General features: G+C 37.9%; 1 protein-coding gene across 1 annotated transcript in view; it reads left to right on the forward strand.

The window, feature by feature from the left end:
* Positions 1–1,422: 1,422 nt before the first annotated feature.
* The window catches only part of TRPA1 (transient receptor potential cation channel subfamily A member 1), a 37,320-nt gene continuing 24,231 nt past the window's right edge, over positions 1,423–14,511 (forward strand). The window contains exons 1-8 of the mRNA XM_074897675.1: positions 1,423–1,569; positions 4,189–4,351; positions 5,617–5,792; positions 7,516–7,623; positions 8,062–8,170; positions 8,505–8,650; positions 10,138–10,274; positions 12,495–12,543. Coding sequence (XP_074753776.1) covers positions 1,450–1,569; positions 4,189–4,351; positions 5,617–5,792; positions 7,516–7,623; positions 8,062–8,170; positions 8,505–8,650; positions 10,138–10,274; positions 12,495–12,543 — 1,008 coding nt within the window. The 5' untranslated portion in view covers positions 1,423–1,449. The remainder of the gene's footprint in view (positions 1,570–4,188; positions 4,352–5,616; positions 5,793–7,515; positions 7,624–8,061; positions 8,171–8,504; positions 8,651–10,137; positions 10,275–12,494; positions 12,544–14,511) is intronic.

Raw genomic sequence — 14,511 nt, forward strand, 5'->3', positions numbered from 1 at the left:
TTGAATATACCTTGAGTTCAGCATGTAGGTCTTGCCATTCCATTTCAAAACGAACATGGAGAAGATGCAGAGTAGTAGGATGAGGGTGTTCAGAGATACAAATAGCATCCCTAAGAAGGAAAACCATGTGAACAGAACCCCATCAGTAAAAAGATGGAAGAGCTTTGTGAAATCATGAGAACTAACAGGGATTAAAAAAAAAAATAAAAAAAAAATGGAGAACAACTCTCAATTTCTCAAAAGAAAAACACTAGGGAGCACCACTAAGTGAAGTTGGTGGTAAAAGATAGCATTTTTCACAAACACATGATGGAATTATGGCACTTAGTGCCACAGGATGTTGTGGCACAGACAGTATAAAAAGTGCTCAGAAAGGGCATGAGTGAAGCAATGGAGACTTGCCAGTTGATGGCAATTAAACAGGCTGGACCGGGTGTGACACCTCGTCCTTAAACTGCTGATTGTCATAAACCATGAACACAGAGGTGAGGTCATCCTGTATGCCTCCTACTGCTTTTCCTAAGCGTCTGCGCCGGCCACCACCTGACCTTTGGCAGGACTGTTCTTATCACATCGAGTAAACTGTTAGTTCGAGCTACAAATGTTTCTGTTAAAGACTCAGCAAGAATGACTCAAACTCGCTTTAGTTTCTTTGAAACACTTTGTGTTGCTTCTTTCTATATACTCTTTCTATATACTCTTTCCTACGCTGCTCCAGATTTGCCTGTAAAACAAATTCTACAAGAGAATTTTATGACTGCAAAGTAAACGCTGATAAGTTAATCGTAGAAAACCCAACTTTTTTAAAGTTGTGAGGCAGGTGTAGGCCAGAGCCCTGCCCCTCGGCCCCTCGCCTGGGCAGGACAACTTCTCTCCTCACAGTTTGCACCACAGGTGCCACAAAGAGTCTGACTTCGTTGCTGTTGTTTTCGTTGCATTGATTTATTTTAATTTTTGCACACCGCGCTCTCCGCGCTGCAGTGCTTGCACGTACAGATGTGCACATCTCCAGGGACCTCTGTCACTGTCAGGTACGCACTCGGGGAACGAAGAAACAACCCCTCCCAAGACCCAGCGGGGATCGTTCATCCCTCTCCCGCCGTTAAGGCTGTCAGCGGCGCCTCTGGCCGCCGCGGCTGCCCAGCCGGCTGGGGGACAGCCGCCGACCCGCCAAGCGCCCGCCCAGCACCAGTGTAGGCGGCGGGCTCCGAGGGGACCGGGGTTTCCCGCCTCCGGGGACCGCCCGGGACCTGCCCTTCGGCGGGGGGAGCCGCTCACCCTCCCGCGGGCAGTGGCGGGAGCGCCCCCGCCCGCTTTCCCCGCCTCCCGCCGCCGCTCGGGCGGGGTGGCCGGGCGCGGCCTCGGCACCGGCCGTCACTCGGTCTCTCGCCTCGCAGGTCTCCGGAGCGGGCGGGGCGGGCGCTGCTCGGAGCCGGGCGGGCGGGCGCCATGAAGCGCTCTCTGCTGCGGCTCTGCCAGTCGCGGGAGAAGGCGGCCGTCTCCAGCTCCTACCAGGGCGTCGTCTGCGAGGCGGATGCCGCCTCCGTCGCCTCGCAGGATGTCTTCAAGGTGCGTGCGGGGGGTGGCGGTCCGAGGGCTGGGCGGTGGGTGTGAGTGTGAGGGGACAGCCTCGGGGCAGCCGAGCTGCCTCGGGCACCGAGGTCGGCGTGGGACAAGATGGTGGCCAAGACTGGGGCTCATGCCAGGGTGCTGGGATAAGGAGGGATGAAGATGGAGGGTGAGGTGGGGTCTGGAGGCAGCTGTGTGGGCTTGGCGTTGGTTACGTCCCAGAGACCTTTTCTTCCAGGAGGCCCTTTCCTCTCGCTTATCAGGGGAGCCGTGAGGGAAGAGCAGTGAGGGTGGGATGAGGGCTGGGAGCCCCCCTGGCCATGGGGCATGATGGCAGGGAAGGCTGTGTGACGGTGTGTGGCCCAGTCTGGACTGGGGCGAGCGGGAACGCGGGAGGGAATCAGGCAGAGGAGGATGCAGGGCTAGCAAGAGCTCACACCCGCTTGGGGCATGGCTCCCCAGAAGGACTCCCTCTCTTAGAGGGAGGTCCAGAGGTCGTGATGGGAATGAGTAGACCACTAGCAAAAATGTCCCAAAAGGAAAGTTTAGAAGCACTTGATACTGTTATGTTACTACCTACAAATGCGGAATTTCTTCCAGGAAGGATATAACCCCTTCCCTTTTCCACAGAGAGTAGGACAAGAAGTGATGTATTTATATTGCAGCTAGGGAGACCTGGACCAAACATTAGGGAAGCCTTTTTTTAAGGGTAGGAATAATTAATCAAAGGAAGAGGTTACTTACAGGACAGATGACTTGGGTAACTTCTTTTTAATAGCAGGTTTTTGTAGTAGGTTTTTAATAGCAAACTAGACAAATCTGAAAAAGGATGTGGATAGGTTTAAAGACCTCTTGAGATAATTTCCAGACTTGTTTTCTGTGTGCTAGCTGTAGTCCTGAGCAACACCCCTTCAGTGGAACACGGCTCGTCACTCTGGTGGGTGATCTGCCACTACAGAGCTGTTCGGACAAAGTGCAAAGGAGCTGCTGCTATTTAAAGTAGTTTGCTGTTTTGAATGAACTGAAATACTGAGAATACCTAACTAATATCTGCCTTTCGTATTTTGTCATGAAACACTGCAGTATTGGCTGAAAAATCTTATTTTTGTTGACAGAAATTATCATCATGCCACATTTTGTCTTACATACACAAAAAATTCCAGTGTAAAGAGTGGCAAAATGTGGTCTAAATCAATAGAAAGATTTGAAATTCATTACAGTTAAAATTGTGTTAGAATATTAGAAGGAATAGATGATACTGGGCTCTAACAATTTTTTCTTAAATAGCTATTTGATGTGTATAAAATGTATAGATATTTGTGTATGTAATTGACCTCTTATTTTTATGACAGTTGAGTCATCTGAAATACCCTTTCCACAGTGATATTATCTGCTTTCTATTAGCTTTTTCTAATTGTGCTTTTGAAGCAGATGCTACCCCTGTAGTTGGCACCAGTCTTCTAAATCTTTAAACACATTTATGACATTATTCACATGAGTAACTTCGCTGAGGTCAATGGGACTGTTAAACTGAAGGAAGTTAAACATGTGCTTAAGCATGTATATTTGCTTAATGACAGCAAAAATTCTTGACTCTTTGTAGCTGAGGGGATCCTGGAGAGCAAAGTTTTCATTTTCTTTTGCAGATGAGAGGGAACAGTGATTTTAGGGGATATCCTTTTTACCATTTTCTTGCTTATACATCTTTGGGAAAGTTTGCATTACTTTTGATACCCATTTTTCTCCTCTTTTTTTTTTTTTTTTCACCCAATTTTATTGGAGAGTTTTCTTTTTTTATTCCCTCTCAGGTTTTTTAATAACTTGGTTTTAAATTCCTGCCCATTCTACTGCAATATATTTTTTTTTCTACTGCTTTCTTCATATACAAGTATGGGTTTTGAAACATTCTAACAAAATTATTTGAAGAACATCATGCAGTAAGAATCAGCAGGGTATTCCTGATGGGATTTGGTTGCAAAGCACAATATCAGGGGGGTGTTAAGATGTCAGTGGGCAGAGCTGTCAGAGGGGATTTTATTGTGTTATGCTTTGAAGATGCTGGGTTGTTTCTGACTGAGATAGTAGCCCATGGGATGCTCCTAGGAAACTGCTGAAATTGAAGAATTTATTGGTTGCTCTGACAATACATCACAGAAACTAAACAGCTGAAGTTGAAAGCTCAGGACATAATACCAGTATCTGTAGAAAGATCTAGAAGAGGAGTTTATCAAGTTTATTAGTTTTTCTTCTCTGTTGAATTCATTTGACGTGGCCACAGCTGGAGAGAGTATGAAACAGTAAGTGATGAATTTGCTTGTTTGAGGTTTTCCATGGTGGAGGGAGGATCTTGAGCTCACTACAGAATACAAAATATTGTATTCAAGATAATTTCACTATTTGTTAATTTTGCACTGTTTTACACCAAGGTCTGATTTCTGAATCAATTAAATCAGTCTGTGTTCCATTGTTGACTCGATCTGACCAGGATTTGTGTACTGCTGTATGAAACTAAACAGTTGGGAGAGAATTGAGTGGTAACGTGCAGAGTAACATTGTAGCATTCTTAACATTTTGCCTATTCAGAGAATGAGAAAATGAGAATATTTGTGTCCAAAATAGGTGATTTCAGATGGAAGTGCCTGTAGGCTACGGAGCTTCATTAAGAAGAATCGTTCTGGGCTTACCAAAGTGGATGAATTAAATGCCACCCCACTGCACCATGCTGCAGAAGGAGGTCAAATAGAATTAATGCAGTTGATCATAGACGATTCTTCCTGTGAAGGTAACACACATTTTATGAACTATTCTATTTAACAGAATGAAAAAGTTCAATAATCAAAGTGTTTGTTACCCAGCTGAAGCAGAAGTGGTATGTGTTATCTACCTTTATAGATTTTAATATAGTTCAAACTGCCACAGTTTGCAGTGTCTCCGATGTGGTTTAGGTCACCCTTGTTATGTTAGGACTCTTTTCTCTCTAATGCAGCGAGTCAATATATGTTATTTTGTTTGGGACTCAGATTTACAGTCTTAAGATATGAAAAAGAAAACTACAGTGAAGTACAGTAGGTGTGACTTTTTGTCTTCCTTATTTATGTGTCTTCTGTTACATTTATAATACTGGAAATGTAAAAGAGAATTAATTTGGTTTCTTGTCATTCAAGCTGTCATCACAACATGTTTACTTAATAATGAGGAAGAATAAACATTTGATGAGATAGGTCATCTAAAGAAATTTGGAGAAGGAGTAGTAAGTAGGAGAACATGAGGCCTCGAATGATGGAAAAACACTCTGTGTAAAAGGTGTTGTTTAGTAGTTATTAATAACTGTTGTGAGCTACATGGGACTCCACTGATAGACTGTGGGCTATTGAGCAAACATAGTGGCCCTGAAAAGCTTGTTTTTTCACCTAATGATCAATCTAATTTTAGATTTTTTTTGCCTGAAATACATTCTTTTTATTTTCAGTGTATAGTTTTTGTCATAATTTTTTAGAATATTTGTTGAAGTTTATTTGTGATTTTAAAGCTCAAAATATATGTGCACAACAGCCCAGTTTTCTAACTGGCATGAATTTATTTCCTTATGTGTTTTTAACTGAAACAGAATCAGTCTTTAATCTTCTTACAGTTTGCAAGCACTTATTTATTAACTCTTATTTTAGTTATTCGCACTCACTTGTTCCGTGCAGGTTCTAAAGCAATAGCTGCAAAGTCAAATAAGATAGGAAAAAGAAGAGACAAGGAGAGAGGGAAATCAAGTAACTCTTGGGGGGAGAAAAGGAGTATGTAATAATGGGCAAGAAATACACAGGTGTTTCACCCCTTCCATCTCTAACCAATACAGTGTATTCAGCAAAATATTTAATCAGTTAAACACAATGCACTGTGACATGCGATCTTTCCCTTTTTCTCTTCAAAGAAATGCAGTAGCACAGATCTAAATCTCCACTGTAGACTTTTTTTTTTTTTTTCTTTTCAAATGCAGAACATTTCATAGTTTTTCTTTGGTTTTGGTTTTGTTTTGTTTTCTCTCCTTTGACCTAGTATTGAATGTGATGGATTCTTCTGGAAATACCCCACTGCACTGGGCCACAAAGAAAAACCAGGTTGAAAGTGTTAGTTTGCTTCTCAGCAGGGGAGCCAATCCAAACATTCTCAACTCCAATATGATGGCACCTTTGCACATGGCTGTGCAGTCTCTGCATAATGAAATAGTTAAGGTAAGTCTAAAGTCCACATAAATATATAGACTTGGTAAGTAACTCAACAGCAGCTGCATGCAGAACACCCAAGACCTTGTTTATATCTGCTGTATCTCCTCATACACTTTGTTTAGCCAGCAGGATGTATAACATAGGATGCTTATAGAAGTGTTTGTGTCTTCTTAGCACAGCAAGTAAAAAGTAACTTAATGATTTATATAAATACTTATATTTGTGCTATGGTAGTAGTTGTTCTGTTTCATGGGGAATTCATGTAAATTTTCCAAACACAAGGGATTTTCTTTAAAAAGGTTCTTTTTCACACTAAAGTTTCATGTAGGCATGTGTTATTTTAAATATTTATATTCTAATTTATTTTTTTTTTACAATTGCATAGAGAGTCATAGAAGTATCAACGTTTCTTGAAACCAGTGTATTTTTTTTTATGAAAACCAAATTACAATCAGACAGCAAACAGTTCTTAAAACCAACATTTAAGTAATCATTTGAATAATAGCGGAACTAAAGCTGCAATTAAAAATCACAAAAATTTATTATGAAGAAATTACTAAGGAGTCCGTTTTGAACCTTGGAAAACAGCAACAGCATTGATATTTTAAGCAGCATAATTTTTCATCATTTATCCAAGTGCAATGAGAATGTTTTCACTCCATATGTGACATTTGGATAGAATTTTAGAATTTGTACATTTCTTGAATTTACTTGGTGAATATGACCTTAACACCACATTTTCCCTTTAAAGTTGTCTCTTTTTCTAGTTCATTCGAAGAGAAAGAGAAACATATTCCTGTATTCAAGACTTAAAATCCTTTAGAGAATTTCAGTGCTAAAATATTTGACTGTCCTCACATCTTTTACAAAATACATATTTATTATTAAGAAGAATAAAATCTGAAATACAGCGATATTTTTAAAATGAGCTTTGTATCAAGTTCTGGGTTTGGATTATTTTGCAACTCTGCTCTTGACTAAATGTGTGCTCTCATTTTTTCCCAACTCTGTTGTTTACTCAAGTTAATTCTCCTTTGGTTTCTATTGTCAAATTGCCTGAGAGTGTTTAAAATGTGCCAGTTCCTCCAGTACAGAAACATTCATTGGAATTGCTGAAAGACAATTGAATAAATATGTAGTGCAGTCTGGTCATTATAATTTCCAGATCCTTTGCTTCTTAAAAAATGCTGGAAGCAGTCATAGAGGTAATTGGTGATAATGATAGCTCAGTGTTAGCTGTTAGCATAGAGACTGAAGCAGGAATTCAAGACTGGAAGGGTCCTTGTTTTCATCAAGTCCTGTCTCCCTTGATCTTACGTAACTGTCCAATAGATGCCTAAGTGAGCAGGATCTGCAACATTGCCATTTTCTAGGGAATACAGAAGATTACAAGACATTATACCAAACTTCAGATGAAAATCCCTATTTGCAGTTTGCTAAAGACTTTCTATTGGGGAAATTATTATACACAATTTTAAGATTCTGTGCAGCTATGTGCAGTGTTTATCCTAGTAACCCATCAATTTTACTTTCCTTTGTCTGTTTTCACCTGCATATTTTGACATTCTCATGCATTTTGTCCCTCCTCTGCCTATGCGTTGTGGGCTGCTGACATGCAAAAAGAACATGTCACAGGAGTGCTGTGGGTGGTAAACAACAAAAGTAATGGAATAGGCCTTTCTTGTTGTATTTGTCTTATAGTTAACTGAATGTTTTCTTAAACATTTAGATTTTAGTCCAGCACAGCAGTACAGATGTTAATTTGGAAGGTGAAGCAGGGAACACACCTATAATTGTAGCATGTTACAAGGATAATCCTGAAGCACTGACACTCCTGGTAGGTATAAGTACCTGTCATCTTTGGATGTGATTTTTTTTACCTTGATGCACTGTTATTCTGTTCCTGTGTTCTGTCTTTATTCAGTGGAGGAATGTTAATCATGGACCTCATATTCAAGTTCCTTTGCATAGGTTACTAAGAAACTTTAATCTTTTAAGAGCATATATAAATATATCTGAGTGGCAAACAGAAAAAACTTAAATTAATTTTGAAGGTCATCAGAACACAAAATGAAACATGTTTATGTACAGATATATGGATATAACATTCAGAAGATGTTTGTATATAACATCATTGTATGCATTCACAATGCATATACAACATTAAAAAAGGAGAGAGCTACTCAGGAGACGATCTGTAATACTATGTAATACTATGTTCATTAGTCAGAATTTTCTGTATGTCATTAAGCTATATCCAGACATTGTTTTTCAGATTGAAAATGGAGGCAAAATATGTAAACCAAACAAAACGGGATGTATGCCTATCCATGCAGCTGCCTTTTCAGGTGCAAAAACATGTATGGAAATTCTTTTAAAAAAAGGTAAATACATTGTTCCCAAGCAGCTATTTATAATAGTTTACCGATTTACTATTTTAATTCTCAAAGAACAGTGCAAACAAGAATTTACAACCGTGATCGAACTTACAAGAAGTTAATGCAATTATTCATTTGGGCAACTCAGGCTAGTAACTTTTTCTGGACTGCAGCAGCAGCTTAGCTCCTTTCCTAAGTGTGTGCCCATCCATTATGTAATGATAGATGTGAGAGGTTTGTATTTTGAGGGGAGGAATATTGTTCCACAGTTAATATACTTGTTCTGAAAGCCTTTATATCTTCTGTTATTTAAAAAATCCCATTTATTTTCATCTCTCAGGTGAAGAATTAGGTCACTCTGCTAAAACCCACATCAATTTTACCAATAATGGAAAGTGCAGTCCACTTCATTTGGCAGTTCAAAGTGGAGACCTTGAAATGATTAAAATGTGCATTGAATTTGGAGCCCAAATTGATCTAAAACAGGTAAAACTTGGAGTGGAGTGAAATACAATTTTGGTAAAACCTAGGTATCTCTAAATCTCTAGTGGTATGGAATAAACGATGAGTAGATATCATTGGTCATTGTCTCTTCCAATGCAAAACCTAGACAACAGCAAATGAAAACATCTTTAGTTGAAATTTAGGCAAAATGTCAGGTTTCTTTACACAAGTTGCATGGGATGTTATGACTATGAAAAATTTGCATGGATTCAAAATTCATTTGGGCATATCCATAGAAGAAAAATCAGTCTCCAATTACTGAATACACTAACATCTCCTCTGGCTCAGGACATCCTTGAGTTGTAAACAGGTGGAGTCTGGGAAAGCACTCTGGAAAAGTACCACTGTGGTACAGCTACCTTCTCAAAGTCTTTCGTATGCAACTGCTATCATCCCTTCCCAGAAATGGGATCTTCAATCTGATCCTTTCTCATCATTATTGTTTATCTGCAGCCTTGCCCTGACCTTTACAGTATCTTCTTCGTAAGCAGGCACAAATTCATGATACTACTGCTGCTACCGTGATACTGTTGGTGTAAGGGCCTGTGTCCAGCTTCATGATGAATAAACATTTCTGAAAATACCTATCATTAATCAGATTGTTTTCAAGGCTGAAATCAACTCATGAGAGCAAAGATAAACATGGTTTAGCCTTCTTTTATTGATTTGCCACTTTGAATACACAGTTTTTGAATGAGATGATTTATGCTGATAATTTTGTGATGGGTAAGACTGTTTTGAGATTGCTTATGGCATTGTGGAAAAGCTCATTCCAATGCATTCACTGAAATGTCCCTGTTCTAAAAAGGAGAAAGTCATAACACTCAGGCATGTATCAAAGCTAGTTTGTCCCATCTAGCTAAATGAAATAATTTTTTGGAAATTATTGTTCTAATCACTTATTTATTGCTTAATGATTTTATGACTGTCTAGCTTATAATAGTTTAGTAACATATTAGACCAAGTTATTTTTAGCCTGCTGAAAAAAACTTTATTTAAGAATGACTTTGAAGGAAGATTCCATTTAAGGAAGTCAAAAACATTTTAAAATAATGCATTTTCCATATTATATGGCACATTTGTTTGATTATTCATTTGTACTGGTCTACTTATGGTTTTCTGTAGTTTTCCTTTGCTTCATCTCTTGTACTGAAGAGTGCTCTGCTCTGTGTGTCTGTTTATTAATTCAACTACAATAGGTTGTTAAGAATGTAATTATCTTAGGGACTTGGCATAGAATAATAAGCTTTGTAGTGGTCCTTTAAAAGTGTCTCTTTGTATTCTGGTCTTTAAGATCTCTTTAGAGTTCCACTACTTTAGTTAAAGACTAAAGTTTCATTACTTGCATAGAAATTGAGGCAGTTAGGAATTGCGAATCCTGGGCTAGATTGCTAGTATGTTTAATAGGTTGGAGGTTAGGTTGTTGGGGTTGAAATATTAAAATGTTCTTTTTATTTTTCCATTTCCAGAATGAAAAATGCACAGCACTTCATTTTGCTGCCACTCAAGGAGCAACTGAGATTGTAAAGTTAATGATGTCATCCTATGCTGGTGAGGAATCCATTATTGATGCCGTAGATGGGAATAAGGAAACATTGCTTCACAGGTAGGAGGCTGCTCAGCCGAGTTCACTATACCTTGTGAGCCATGACTTCTTAGTTATTAACATCCAATTATACTTTATATAGTACACTTTGAAACACCCTGTCACATGGGTTGGAACTTCTGCATGGGATGGGGGATGGTTTCAGTACAATATGAAAGAGTCAGTAATTTGGCCAGAATGTTAAAGATTTTGGTGCTGATATCAAAATCAAACCAGTTCCAGCTACCTTGAAGCCATGTCAAGGAATGGTCACTAACACTTTGTAAAGTAGTAGGTGAACAAGTTTATGGAATTTTTAACAGCTTATGAGGTTGTGGAACAAATTCCCTCATCTAATGAGGTTATGTTTTCCAGAAAAATGAAAGAAAAATAATATAAACAGTTTTTTAAAATGGGGGTTTTCCACCCCAAAATTGTCTTGTACCTGATGAGCTACAAGTAGATGTTGGTACATGTCCCTGTGACTATGTTGCAGATGGTGTGTGTGTATGTAATAATTCACTAGACTTCTAGTCTTTCACAGTCTGTTTGAAACCAGAGCACTAGACTGTGGAGAAGTTTCCTCAGTCTTCTGTAGCAGAAAGTTGCTTAGATAAATGTGCTAGATTTAACTCTGTGGAAGATAGTACATTTCCCCATCTATACATTTTTGCAAGAAAGATACATCTCACTGCATTTAAATGGAATAATTTCACAGTTTATTCTGCAAGGAGTTTTACAGTATGTAATAATTGGTAGAAGGTCAGAGGCAATGGAGGTGATAGTTCTTTGGACATGGTATAAAGTGGATTGATTCAAAGATAATTGAAGAAATTAAAAAGGGAGTGTATTGTAAAGTTAAGATAAAGTTTGGGTATGCTTGGAAATGCTACTGCGATAGAACATGATTGAAGACAAAGTGATGACAATGCTAAAGGAAACTGTACAGGCACAACATACGACTTAATAGATAACTGTCTGTCATATCCATGAAAATGATTGTCCTTGGAAGAAGAATGACACCTTTTCACCCCCCCATGTCCGTGAAACAGGAAAAAAATACTCTCAAGAATCATCACAAAGGTAGAAAGTCACCCAGATCTCTTAGAATATAAAAAAACCTGAATAGAAACGTTAACCTGTTGAGAAGTGAGGGAACAGAGAAGCACAGGCAGAACTTGATCCTTTCACGTTCCTACTGTCACGTTTCCATCTAAATATTTTATAAAACTACTTTACTTTCTCTTCAGTCACCTTGGAATTTATTTTGAGTGTGTGTGAAGCATTCAGTATTTATGCCTGGCTGGAGGGGTCTACTATAGATAATCGAGGCATCTCTACTTACTTGGAACAATAATTTTTAAAACACATCTTCTGAGCAATCAGTTTGAACTATAGTACATCCAGTTTTATAACCTCTTATAATGCTAAGGGAACTGTTAACTTTGAGATACAGTACAACCTTGGAACTGTCCTTCTGTGTTGCTCATTGAGTCAAAATATTTAACAGAAGTCTGACTTCTGAAAACATTTAGACTTTGTGTATTAACTGTGCTATACTTCCTGCTTTGACCATTTTTTCCTATAATATATAATTCAATGTCTTATTGTAGAATAAAACCTGAGAATTTTTCATGTGTATAGACAGCTTTAAAATATTTTTAGTAAATTAATAAATGTCACCACTATTTTTATCTGTATATTCTTTCATATTTTATAAAGTAGAGTTGCCTGCCACAGTCAGAATACGTGCTTAGCCATTGCTATTTTAACCCTGCTCTAGCATTATTGCACAAAATATATAGCAAGTTATTTTTGAAGATCGGATCAATGAAATGGATTTCAGGCTCTAGGTCTGCCTGGAACAAACTGACTCTCAAGTTTATGGAATTCTATATTGACCTTGCATGGTACAGTGGAAGATCGGACATATGAAATGACTGGTTCTGTTAAAAATCAGTGGTAAAATGCCTGTTGACCTACCAGTGAGGTCTTTGTTTCCCACAGTGAGTTTTCAGGGTATTAATTGAACTTAGTTTAAAAACAGAACTCCATGACAAAAATTGAAACATTTTATTAAAATTAATTATGTAATAAAGGTATCTCTCTGTCTCTTCATTTTAAAATGTATTTATTTGTAAATATTAGAAAAATGCAGCAAATTGAGAAAAATGCTACCCTTTGGCTTGAAACTTCGTTGTCCTTTCTAATGTTGCTGTATTTTTGCATTTTTTCCCACAGGACAGCATTGTTTGATCATTATGAACTGGCAGAGTATTTGATTTCAATGGTAAATATTTAATCAAGCAACATGTTTATAGAGATTATTGCTGTCTATTACTACAGGTCTGAATAGAGATATTCATAAAGGAGAATGCGTTCTCAGATATAGGTTATTTAGAGAGAGAGAGATATTTCATAATGCATACTTGACAGTTACAGTACAATGGTAGGTATGGCTCCATAGTAGCATCTCACAGTTACAGAGGATGAGAATTTGCAGGTTTATTTCCATTTTATTTACTCAGAAAGGTTTCATAAACACCTTTTACCAAATATGACAAACGGGTTTAGTCATCCTCATTTTTAGGATGTGAAATATGTAATAAATGCTAAACGTGCATTGAATTTAATCTGATTTTTCCAGAAAGAAATTCTTTCTTTAAAATATGTACATATGATTGTTCTGGGATCACATAGCCATATACTGAAGTTTTTGCATGATCTAGAAATATTTTTTACTCTGTGTAGTTTGGTTATATTTCTTCATTGAATACTTATGAGAGAGAAAGACAAGAAATGGAACTGGGGATGCTACTGGCTGTGGTCCAAGTGTCCATTTATACCAATTAAACTAAGGTTTATATAATCATTATGTGCCCCACTCTGCTGAGGAAATTTTCAGAAGTCATCAGACTTTTTCATTTTATATATGTTTAGGATTTTTACTTAATTTCATAAAAATTATATTAAGAAAAACTCTTCTACATACATTTTTGCTTTTCTCAGAAGTTCTGTTATAGGGATTGGATTTAGTCAGAACTAGATGTTGTGCTTATTTTATTTCAAATGTGAAATATTGAGGTTTGACCGCTAAAACTTCTCTGAAAAAACAACCTATACAGAAGTTACTACCTGAGAAATACAGGCACAAGATTTTGCATGTGGAGACTTGTGTGCACAAACTATTAGAGGGAATATCTTTAACAGTGCATTTGCTAAGAACAAACTTTTATTCCTTGAGTGCCATTTTTATTATTTTGGCCTCTTCCATAGAATCTATGCTGGGGGCTTGTTTGGCTCTGATACAAACTATGTCAGTTTTGAAGCTTTAGGACTCTTTTCATTTGCCCCGTCTGGGAATGGATCAAAATATGCCAGTGGGGTCAGTGAAATGCAGCACATGCATCCCACTACAACCACATGTACAACCCGTGCTGCCTGCACTGCTGGACTCCCAGCAAGATCACTAGGTATCGCCTATGCTGCGGTATATTCAAGGGTGAAAAAGAAAAGGTGGAGCAATGTTACTGCTCAGAAAGAATAGCAAATTCCAGTTCAGAATGGATTTCTGGTTTTAATAAAGAAAACATTTTGTTTTATATATTAAATATCTACATTTCATGCACATTAACTTGCAGTGACTGCTTCCTTTATCTTATTTTTGGTACCTTTTGTGTCTGAAAATAAAATCCATTGTAAACAGATACAGTGTTACATCTAGCTCTCCTAGATACAAAAGGTAAGGTTACCCATACCCATGCTAAGAATTGTCCAGGCACACTATGTATGCTATTTGCATTTAAATTACACCTTTTTTTTTTTTTTTTTGTAAGTTGCAGGTCAGGGTGCTACACAAAAAACAGAGAATCAAACTCTACAGGTATTTCTTGCAGGGCTTTTCATTATTTTGCATTTGGTCTCAACAGAACACGGCAATGAGTACAAGCTCTTGTTTTGGTGAGATGTACAGCTATGGTTTGCTGTAACTGAAGGCGAACCAAAGCCTTTAAAAAAGAGAAAAGACAGAAACCTAGATAAATATTCCCGACTTCCAAACGTTACAAAACTGTTTAGCTTTAAAGAAATACTACTTACCAACTGGTTTGCAAATTAAGTATTTTAAGCACGGTGACTTTAACAATAATGTCAAAGTGTCCATTGTCACGTTTGACAATTAGGTGCACAGTATCTGGTTTGTGACTGCAAATGGCTTGATTGTATTTGCAAGTTATGTACAGAACTATGAAGAAGAATA

The sequence above is a fragment of the Athene noctua genome, chromosome 2 (assembly GCF_965140245.1).
Source record: "Athene noctua chromosome 2, bAthNoc1.hap1.1, whole genome shotgun sequence".
In the NCBI taxonomy this organism is placed as follows: Eukaryota; Metazoa; Chordata; class Aves; order Strigiformes; family Strigidae; genus Athene; species Athene noctua.